The sequence below is a fragment of the Octopus sinensis genome, linkage group LG8 (assembly GCF_006345805.1).
Source record: "Octopus sinensis linkage group LG8, ASM634580v1, whole genome shotgun sequence".
Classification (NCBI taxonomy): domain Eukaryota; kingdom Metazoa; phylum Mollusca; class Cephalopoda; order Octopoda; family Octopodidae; genus Octopus; species Octopus sinensis.
Genome location: NC_043004.1, coordinates 97,597,593 through 97,609,746, shown reverse-complemented (window position 1 = coordinate 97,609,746; position 12,154 = coordinate 97,597,593). Strand labels below are relative to the sequence as shown.

The 12,154-nt window shown below is 37.9% G+C and overlaps 1 protein-coding gene across 1 annotated transcript; it reads left to right on the top strand.

Moving 5' to 3' along the window:
* Positions 1-990: 990 nt before the first annotated feature.
* LOC115214880 lies at positions 991-1,401 on the top strand. Its single transcript, XM_029783911.1, has one exon. It carries the CDS (start codon positions 991-993, stop codon positions 1,399-1,401), a length of 411 nt encoding a protein of 136 aa, XP_029639771.1.
* The last annotated feature ends 10,753 nt before the right edge of the window (positions 1,402-12,154 follow it).

Here is a 12,154-nt window from a genome sequence, read left to right as displayed (position 1 = left end):
AATTTTCTAGATGGTGTAATTTAATTGTTCATTTTGAATTGATAAAAGGTGTTTTTTTCCTAATTTTTTATATATATATATTATATTGTGGGAAATTTGATTCAGTATTTCTAAATTGAATTATTTTTTTCCCTGTAAGTTTGGATTTATATTCCCTCAAATAATAATAATTATTATAAAATTAATATGAACAGCAGTTTGCAATGTTTCACCAAATAGGAGAATTACAAATGTCATTAAATGCGAATAGGGTGTTAGACAACACCTACATTGCTAGAAATAAGAGCTAAAACACTCGAATGCTGTAGTTAATGCACTTTTCGGGACGATTATGGTCTTTGTCTTGCTCCTGTTTTATGGCTATTTATATCAGTTTTCCTTGCTTCTGAATTAGATATTTCTGTAATCCTATGGTGGATAATTTATAATAGTTTTCTAGTTGAATAAGGCTTCTACTACCTTCAATTCGTATATATAACCTTTCTATGTCAGATTTTAGGTAGTGCATCCTAAATTCAGTCAGTATTTTTTTTGTTTTCCTTTCTAGTTTGGTTAACTCATTTAGAGTCAAATTACAAATATTTTAACTGTAACTTATAACTGGGGCTAGTGTTGATACCTATTATCTTGTTTTTCGCATTGAGCCCTGTTTTCAGGATTAATCTAACTTGTCTATAGTATTCCTTCTCTATTTTCTCTTTGCCTCGAAAGTAGTACTCTTTCAGATCTATGGGATTTTGTATATGCTGACCTCAAAAGTAACTTCACAAACCCTGTGTGGCTTGCAAATAGAACCATCGTTACTCCAGCAAATGAAGCAGCACAATTTGTGAATGATTTTCTGTTGAGCAGGATCTCTGGTGAGCTAAAATATACTGAAGCTCAGATACAGTTGATAATGAAACTCTATGCCCAATCGAGTTCATCAGCAAACTTCCACCATCAGGGTTTCCACCACACATTCTCAAACAGAAGAAAAAGCGATGGATAATGCTTCTGAGAAATTTAGATGCTACTAATGGGCATTGCAATGGTACACACTACATCGTTGCCAGTTTACATGATCATGTTATTGAGGATGAGGTTGCTTCTGGTTCTTATGTAGGATCAACTCTGCTAATCCCAAGAATACCACATGTATCTCAAGAAATGGAATTTCCATTCACATTTACACGTAAACAATTTCCTGTCAAGTCAGCTTTTGCTTTGACGTGCAACAAGTCTAAGGGACAGACTTTTGAACAAAATGGAATATATCTTCTGACACAATTCTTCTCACATGGTCAGCTGTATGTTGCATTATCAAAAGTTCGAAAGAAGGCTAATGTAAAGATATTGGCTGAGAGAAATGGAAACAGTACGATTACTGACAATTGCGTCTACAAGGAGATGCTACTTTAAAGCAAAATATGCTTTTTAGCAAGTTTCAATAAATAGAATTATTTCCTGAAAGTCTTTCCTCTCCCTCCTCTCCTTGGAACTTTCCAGGAAGTCCTTTGCTCCCCCTCCTCGGAACTTTGCAGAAAGTCCTCCCGCTCCTACCTTTCCTCGGAACTTTCCAGGAAGTGCTTCCCCTCCTCACTTCTCTCCCTTCATTCCCCTCGGAACATTCCATGAAGTCCTTCCATACCTCCCCTTCCACGGAACTTTCAAGAAGGTTTTCCCCTCCTCCCCTTACTTCCTTCTTCACCTTCCTGTCAATATATGTAAACTAACATATATTTACGTGGAATTAAATTGTTTTGGCATATTTCAACACATGCCGAATGAATGATATCGTTACATTAGATCATTGTGAATTTGTGTATATCTCAACAGGGAAAGGAAACGTCATTCCCATGTGTTCTCACAGCATCAAACTTTTATGTGTGTGAGTGCGTGTGTATCCCTGCCCCCTGCCTCCCTGCCTCCCTCCCTCCCTCCATCCATCCATTTATCTATCTATCTATCTATCTGTCCGTCCGTCTGTCTGTCTGCTTGCCTTCCGGTCTATCTATCTATCTATCTATCTATCTATCTATCTATCTATCTATCTATCTATCTATCTATCTATCTATCTGTCTGTCTATCTATCTATCTGTCTGTCTGTCTGTCTGTCTGTATATCTGTCTCTGTCTATCTATCTATCTATCTATCTATCTATCTATCTATCTATCTATCTATCTATCTATCTATCTATTTGTCTGTCTGTCTATCTATCTATCTATCTATCTATCTATTTGTCTGTCTGTCTGTCTGTCTATCTATCTATCTATCTATCTATCTATCTATCTATCTATCTATATATTTGTCTGTCTGTCTATCTATCTATCTATCTATCTATCTATCTATCTATCTGTCTGTCTATCTGTCTGTCTATCTATCTATCTATATCTATCTATCTATCTATATATATATATATATATATATCCTGTTCACCTATGTAAGTTCTGCCAATTATTAATGTAAGTTCTACCAATGTTAATGATAAATATATATATAACATATTGACTCTTTAAAAAAGAGAGATTATAACTAATAAAATAATGAAAGCAATATTTACTAGCCAAGTGAGCACTATTTTACAAAGAAATAATTAGACGTAAAATATAAAAATTGTTAGAATTGGGAATCAAATGTGGAAATATTATCGAGTGACTAGCAGAAAACCCCCCGGAGGGCGGTCTTTATGCTAGTGATATTTATGTCGGGCGATTTGTTGATAACCAGGACATGTCACCTCACATGACTGCCGCTTTACAATGGTAACTGTAAATATGAGATTGCGATTCTAGGCCACACAAATATATTCACTTAATACAGAATTTTATCGAGTATGTAGGAGCACTACTTCCCTTTAGCGGAACTGTTATCCATCTTTGCGTTATTTGGTTAGTATAACCAACCGCTTTACCTCGCGCATAGATACACATTGCCACCTATATCAAAGTCACGGGAAATTTTTAGTCAGTTCCAACCAGGCCCCCAAGGGAGTAAGATGCAGTGTCATGTCGCAGGCGTAGCTGAACTCCACCACGTGGACAACATCTAATGGAGAAATACATTGGAACTAAATAACTAATTATAAGGAAAGACTTTCTTCCGTCCTCTCCTCCCCATTTTCTCGCTAATTATTATTAGAAAGTTGGGTTTTTTTCTGCCAAAAACCCACGTTTACGGATACGGAGATTCCAGAAAATTTCCAAAAATCGGAATTTTGAAATTGCTTGCTCTCGCATTACCCGCTTCCCCCCGATTTCTTCATTTTTCACTTTTTTTTCCGTAACCCTAACCCTAAAATCTCAACCCTAACCCTAAGTAGAAACATTTTTGGAAACTTTTTCAGAATCATAATCTCCGTATTTTTCCGCATATTTCAAAAAAAAAAAAAAAAAAAAAAATTCTGAAAAAAGTGAAAAGTGAAGAATTGGGGTGGCGGATAATTTCAAAATGCCAATTTTTTTTTTTTTGCAGATTCGTATTCTCCGTAGCCGAAAACGGGGGTTTGTGTAGAAAAAAAAATTAAATAAAAAAAAAGGGGTGTTTGGAGGGGTACAAAAGGAAGTCTTACCATTTACGGACTGTTCGAACATCTACCATGTTCACATTTTACAATATACAGTAACAGTAAGTGTTACATATTTAATATGCATACACCTTTTTCCTGGATTTGTGAACCTATAACGCGTCGCCCGAACTGTTCTTCTGTTCACTTAGGACACTGTAATACCATATCTTTGAGTGCTATACCCTTTATGCTGGCAAGCAAACCTTGATTTAATGCTATCATCACTTCCTCTTATAGTAAATTATTATTGTTCTTGTTAAGCCTTCCGAACGTTGTCTATTATTTCATTACAAGGTACTATACTACCGCTGTTATAAAAAGTCATGTTATTTTACAAAAAAAGTATACAAAAAAGGCGCAAGAGTGGCTGTGTGGTAAGTAGCTTGCTAACCAACCACGTGGTTCTGGGTTTATTCCCACTGCGTGGCACCTTAGGCAAGTGTCTTCTACTATAGCCTCGGACCAACCGAAGCCTTGTGAGTTGATTTTGTAGACGGAAACTGAAAGAAGCCCGTCATATATATGTATATATATGTGTGTGTGTGTGTGTGTGTGTGTGTGTGTGTGTGTGTGTGTGTGTGTTTGTGTGTCTATGTTTGTTCCCCCAACATCGCTTGACAAACAATGGTGGTGTGTTTACGTCCCCGTAACTTAGCGGTTCGGCAAAACAGACCGATAGAATAAGTACTAGGTTTCCAAAGAATAAGTCCTGGGGATCCATTTGCTCGACTAAAGGCGGTGCTCCAGCATGGCCGCACCCAAATGACTGAAACAGTTAAAAGAGTAAGAGATGTACGTGCAAATGTATATATGCATGTAATTGTGTATCCCTATATGTATTTCACTACTGCCCACAAGGGGCTAAACTCAGAGGGGACAAACGGATTATGTCGATTACATCGACCCCAGGGCGTAACTGGTACTTAATTTATCGACCCCGAAAGGATGAAAGGCAAAGTCGACCTCAGCGGAATTTGAACTCAGAACGTAACAGCAGACGAAATACGGCTACGCATTTCGCCCGGCGTGCTAACGAGTCTGCCAGCTCGCCTATGCATGTGTGTGAGCGCGCGCACGCACGCATATTTAAATCTGTATGTCTTTCGCTGATGTATGTCAGCGAGAAACCGAAATAAGTGACACGCCCTTGTTGTTATCTCCTTTAAAAAAAAACCCTGTGAACGAGTGATTGATATGTCGGAATTCTCGAATCAATGAATTTACTATTGAAAAAAATTATCATAAGTGAATAATTGAATTACTGTTCCGGTGAATCTTTTTTGATTCGATTAGTTCTTGGTTTATTTTGTGTAATGCTAAACCCTAGCTGTCAAGCAAATTTATATACACATAACAATTAACATATACAAGTAACACAGAAAATATTGTTGCGAACGGAGCAGCCTGATTCATTGGCGTTGTCAGTTAGAATCACTTAGGGATCTTTTCGGTTTGAACGGCAGTTTTTAACATAATTTCTAGGTAACTAAAAAATGTTAAACTTCGTATACTGGTAGAATGTGTTTATAAAACATCTTTTTCTCTTGGCTTTATTGAGAAAATTCTATAGTTTGTAAGATATTTGTGTTTTTTTTCTTCAATTTCTGCGATTTCAACCAATCAATGACGTGTATTGAGTTAAAAAACATTCTGTGCCGTATGAATATGTCCCTCGTTTAAGAAACAGATTGGGTTTATTTACATTTGTGAAGAAAAAAAGACACCCTTCCCCTACCTCTACCCCTAACCCTAACCCTAAAACAGATTGAAATGCAATAGATCGATACTAGAGTCATAATTATGGGTGACAATTTCATATGAAACCGCTAGAAAAAACTGCCGTTCAAACCGAAAAGATCCTCATTTAATTTTAATTCTAAATTACAGAGGGTTTGTTAAAGGAAATAACTGTACTGTTTATATTAACAGCAGATTAATAAGAGGAACTCTACGCAGTCATTTGACTTCCTAGAAAAACACGACTACATTGCTTCATATAAGGCAGCGCGTTTCAAAAGTGGTATGAGACATTAGCTGTGTAATGACAATAAAAAGCGTTGCCAGCAATTAGTAAATGTTTGCTAATCCTTTACGAAATTAGTTAAATATTTGTTATCACAACATTGTTAACATCGTAAATAACGTTCAGTTGGCTCAGTGATCAAAGGAGTCTCTAAATTGTAGATCGACGTGCTACAACGAACAGTGACATTTCCAGCTATTTAACTCCTCGGAGTCATAAAAACAGTAATGGCACGTTTGCTAATGTATTGGGTTGTCCGGAAAGTTCGTGCCGATTTATCGTAGCTTACATTTCGACTTATTTTAGAACATTGTTGAGTCTATAAAATAGGATTTGACTACACCTCCATTCAGAGCACAATTTAAGCTATCTTTTCGTGGAAGAAGCTTTATGTTGCTATAACCTGTGTTAATTCGGTAACCCTTTAAAATGGAAGATAAGAAAGTTCATTTTCGGCACTTGATGCTTTGGGAACCAGACAAAAACTGCTGCAGCTTGGCTGGGATGTGTTACCCCACCCTCCATATTCACCAGATATTGCTCCTTCGGATTTCCACTTATTCAGGTCTCTACAGAATAGTCTTAATAGTAAAAATTTCAATTCCTTGGATTACGTAAAAAGGTGCCTTGATGAATTCTTTGCCATGAAACCACCTCAATTCTGGGAAGAGAGTATTTTCAAGTTGAAGATGGAGACACATTTTGCAACAAAATGGGGTTCATATTTGGTTGATTAAAAATGTAACGGCAAGTATTTATTGACCTTTTTCTTTACTTTAAAAATCGGCACGAACTTTCCGGACAACCCAAGACTCTTTTCCGATGAAGCAGTTATTAATGTCCTATATTATTGTAATGTCCAATATTATTGTGATTTTAGTATATCGTTACTATACCTATTATAATCTGACCTGCCACAATTTTTATTCTAGGTTGAAGGAGATGGCTGCAACTACACTTTGAAAATGCTCTGCTTTGAAAACACTGCTTGTCACAGGTTACTGCTAAACACTGCTTATCAGGATTCCATCCTGGTAACGAACTACCTTACAGAGATGAATATCAAAACTCTCCCTCATCGTCCGTTCAATCCAAACCTTGTTCTCTGTGACTTTTGGTTATTCCCCAAGCTGAAAGAGAACCTCTAGGGAAGTCGTTTTGAAGGCATTGAGAAAATGGAGTCTGTGACGAGGATTCTGGACACCTTCACTTTGAAGGATTTCCATGGGGGGCGGGGTCTTCACAAAGTGGCTGGTCACTACAACTAGTCCATTGAAGTCAGAGGATTTTACTTTGAAGGATATTACAATTTTTGTACTTCTTTGAAATTAAATAAATGTCTCTCTTGAAAACCCTCGGAATGCACCTCGGACTTGGGTGCGTGTGCGCGTGTGTGTGTGAACATGTCTGAGAAAAAAACGTGATGGTTTTCATTCATTGGAATATTTATGGTTCACAGGCCTGCTTAAATTGATCTAACACTGGGCCAAACAAACAACAACTATGTCAAATATAAACAACGATCGCTGTTGATATTCGATAATGCCAGCTATGGTTCTTGTATGAAGAACAGCACACGTTAGAGTGAAACATTAAGCATAAATACCTGTCGTGTAACTTCATACCACATAACTTTATACTAATGCATTTCTATTTCATTTAATCGTTTAATTCAATATATGTTTAATATTAGATTACTTTAAGATTCTAACATTCCATGATGGGAGATAGGTCATGGTGAGATAGGTCAAAGTGGTAATGTTGAATAATTATGTGACTGCTGTTGGCCCAGCAAGGTGGATAATCTAACAAGGCTTTGGAACGGCGGGTCTGGAAAAATATCAGTTAATTCACTAAGCTTTCTTCACTATATAACAATGCAAAGATATTTCGTTACAGATCCTTGCCACCTCTCATTCCTGGCTGTTTAATCGTGTATATAAAGGACATGGAAAGTTGATAATTATATAAGTTGACATGCAAAAGGTGATGATAATTCAATAAGATTCTCTCCATTGTTCCGGATTAACGAGCATCAATTGAATCCTTGATAAACTGATGCAGAAAATGCAGAACATGTGCATTACCTCATACAAACTTTTCTGCACCATTCCCAGCTAACTGTCTTCAACTGAGTAGAACCAAATTGCAAATTATAATTCTGATGTGATACAATAGCTGTGGGGTTAAGGTGCAAACCAGCAGATAATATGATCACGGGTTCAAACTTTTAACTATTGCACTTTCGATGGAGGCGGAAACATATGACTGCTCGCTTCAGTCTGTTCAAATGCAAACAGAATTCAATAAAATTTGTTGGTTTAAAGTCGACATGCTAACGTGGTTCGAAAGTTTGCTTCGCAATCTAGTGGTTCCTAGAACGAATTTCCATGCGCAGTACCGGGATCTATTAATTATCTTTTAGCGTATCCTCAGTTCGATCTAAGTCGTGGTTTGAGATTTGGCTAAGATCTTGGTTAGCATGAATCGACCCTACAGAATATAACTGGAATAAAAGTAAGAAAATTACAGCCGAGTTTTTGTAGTTTGCAATCTTCTACAAGCAGTAGAAGCATTACCTTGATAGAAATGCAACGTCTTTTTACTGTATAGATTTAGGATTTTGATAAAAATTGTATTTTTCTTTGCAAAGCTATGATTTAAGCAAAAGCTTTAAGGGTATTATTTATAGCCAGGAAAAATAATGGTAATCGCACCAGAACTGAAAAGACATTCGATGTAAATGATTGCTCGTTTGAACGATTTAAGAATAGAATAGAATTAATGTAAAAATTTGTAGAGAGTCATCCAGTACTGATAAAGTTGAAGCTCAATGCACTGCCTTTTTGCGATGAAAAAAAATGATCGAAGAAAACAAATATATAATAGGAATGAAACCGGATTATTTTGGAAAAGAATGGCTTCGAGAAGTCGCATTTTTTTAAAATGAACAAACTCAACCAAGTTTCCAGCGTTGTAAGGATCGCTTGGCACTTCTATTTGAAGAAAGGTCAGGCGAAGATTTTTAAGTTAAAACCGTTGGTTGTGTATCGTTCAGTAAATCTCCCGAGTTTTCACAGAAAACCTACGTTGTGCTTACATCTGACAAATACACAATAATCAGTTGTAACCTCGACACCACATTGTTAACTGGATTTTGAATAAGATATTCTATGCAAATATCACGACAGCAGGTCATTTTTTCCCCCCATTTTTACGCCTCTAATGCCAATGTTCGCTCCTTTTATGCACAATATCTCGTGCTCTAAATAATACACGAGATTGATGACATCTAAAAGAGAGATTTGGCTTTAGAAAATGTGTGCGAGAGCAATGACAAATTTATACGACAAATATCTCTCTAAGTGTCCATTTTCATGATGCATGCCATGTGTGAACATATCTTCTTTATAACCAGGATACAATCAAATGCAATGAAGGCTGTCGGTTTTCAGAAAAGTTACTGTATTACATGCATTTGCCGCTAATCGCTGTAACTCTCTTCACTTCACAACCATTATATCTAGGGCGAAAATTTTGGGCGAAACCAATTTAAATAACGAAAACATCACACTGGATATTCTACAGTGGTTTTATGAGAGAAAGACAGAGAAATAGAAAGGAGAGAGAGAGATAGAGAGAGAGATAGAGAGAGAGAGAAGGAAGAAAAAGAGAAAGGAAATCGCCAAAATAGTTTGTGTATGATACTCCTTTACTTTTTTGATGGCTTGGTTTCAGTCACTAGATTCTAGCCATGTTGGAGCAGCGTTTTCAAGTATTTCTGTTAATTATATCGATCCTACTCTTATTTTCGTCTGGTATTGGATCAATCCCTGTGTGTTGACTGGCTGAGTTTACTTTTGGATGTCACGTCACGTGACCGACCAGACCATCAGATGCTGTTACACATCGCTGGTCACAATGCGTTCGCATTGTTTTAGCCTTCGAATGACGCCACCCCGCTGGCTAAGCGAGCAGGCCAACAGAAGAAAGAGTGGTGAAAGAGTACAGCAGGGATCACCACCCCTTGTCGGGGCCTCGTGGAGCTTTTAGGTGTTTTCGCTCAATAAACACACACAACGCCCGGTCTGGGAATCGAAACCGCGATCCTGCGACCGCGAGTCCGCTGCCCTAACCACTAGGCCATTGCGCCTCCACTTTTGGATGTAAAGGGAAGCAACCCAATGACCGTTTTGCATTGGCATACACTAATATTGTACACGCATATTGAACCATTCACATAATTATTAAAACGTCAGAACTACACTTAATAAAACAAAAAGAGATATCTAATATTGCACATTCTTTACATGTACTTAGAACCTTTACTAATGTTGTGTGGAGGCGCAATGGCCCAGTGGTTAGGGCAGCGGACTCGCGGTCGTAGGATCGCGGTTCCGATTCCCAGACCGGGCATTGTGAGTGTTTATTGAGCGAAAACACCTAAAGCTCCACGAGGCTCCGGCAGGGGATGGTGGTGAACCCTGCTGTACTCTTTCACCACAACTTTCTCTCACTCTTACCTGTATTTCAAAGGGCCAGCCTTGTCACACACTGTGTCACGCTGAATCTCCTCGAGAACTACGTTAATGGTACACGTGTCTGTGGAATGCTCAGCCACTTGCACGTTAATTCCACGAGCAGGCTGTTCCGTTGATCGTATCAGCTGGGACCCTCATCGTCGTAACCGACGGAGTGCTCCTATACTACTAATGTTGTTTTTATAAATATAAAAAACACTCATTACTGTATATCACCATCGTCATTACAATTTTCTGCCTTCATGATTTCCATTTGCCTGCGTTGGGTAGGATTTACAAATATGCTAGTTGTTATGTTCCCTTGTCATCTCTTTTGCATCATTCAAAATCCTATGATTATCTCTCATCATCTCTGCATATGTCTTCTGTAGTCTTTCACATTCACAGCTTTCTTCCGCATCGGTCATCTGGCATTTATTTACTTACCTATCACTAGAGGTAAGATAATTCAAGAATGAATTAATCTCTGGTGATCATAATTTCTTGTGAAAATCCAGGGCTAATACAAGAGAGATAACAATTAAGATATTCTTATAAGTTACTTATTGTGGTCTGTGTATTTATTTCGATATCCCGTTCAGTCTCGTGTAATCTCGAGTATCCTCATCCAGAAAGGAGACGAGTGCCAACACTTCCTTGTGGTCATGGGCCCGGAAACATGGGGTGCAAGTAGTGCAGGGGCACCCCATAAAACTTTTGTGGGGTACAAAATAAAAATTTGCAACTCTATTTATTTTTCTCGTGTTTAGAGAATTGCGTCAAAAGTGATCTGTAAAAAGCAGCATGAAGTTAAGTTTCTTTTCAAAGAACAAGATTAAATAACATTAAAGAAAAAGCAATAAGACTTTGTAAAAAAAATTCGGACCTTGATTTGCACAGCCTAAGCAAATTTCATTCCCGAGCAAATGTTTGCGGTGCGCTTGAACAATTGCGAAGATCTTTTCACGTGAAACCATTGGTTGCCTTGTTAATCCACAAATAAAGTGAGTGTGTGTATACATATATATATATATACAGTCACACACACATTCATGTTCATGTACATATACATACATGCATAAATATAGACATATACTTTTATTCATTTATTTGTTTCAGTCCTTTGACTGCAGTCATGCTGGAGCACCACCTCCTAGTCGAACAAGTCAACCCCCAGGTCTTATTTTTATAAGCCTAGTACTTATTCTATCAGTTTCTTTTGCTGAACCACTAAGTTATGGGGACGTAGACACGCCAACATCGGTTGTCAAGCGATGGTGAGCGGACAAACTCAGACACACAAACATACATACATATATATATCACTTTGATCACTTTGACCGACCAGTCCGTCAGGCGTCCATTTGACACCGCTGGTCACAGCACGCTGTCCACTCCTCTCTGGATCGCGCCTTTCTCATCCACGTGATCCCAATCGTCCTCTTGAAATCGTCACTCCACTGTCGTGGAGGTCTTCCGGGTGGTCTTTTCCGCTCACGCGGGTACCACCCGACGACTGCGTGCGTCCACCGATTATCGGTGAGCCGGGCGACGTGTCCAGCCCATCTATACTTGCTGCGCTGGAAAAGAAAAGGGCCTCAGTACATATATATATATATATATATATATATATATATATATATATATATATAATATATATATATATATATAAGCACAACAAGCTTTTTTCAGTTTCCGTCTACCACTCACCAGGCTTTGGTCGGCCCGAGGCTATAGAAGACGACATTTGCCCAAGGTGTTACGCAGTGGGACTGAACATGGAGGTACTTACCACATCCACATCTTATATACATACAAACATACAATTATTGTTAGCTATTTTCATATGCTAAATTCTACTTATGCAATAAGGCTAAATTTGCAGTTACAACAGAAGACACTTAACTAAAGTACCAAACAATGGAGAGAAAGCAGCAGTACAAGGTTGAGAATCGAAATTCTTAACCACAGAGTCATGCTAGAGCTTGCAATAAGTTAGCTGCCTTCAACCAGATATTTCGAGAAAATGATTACTAAGATATATCTTTCGATATCTCCCTAAAG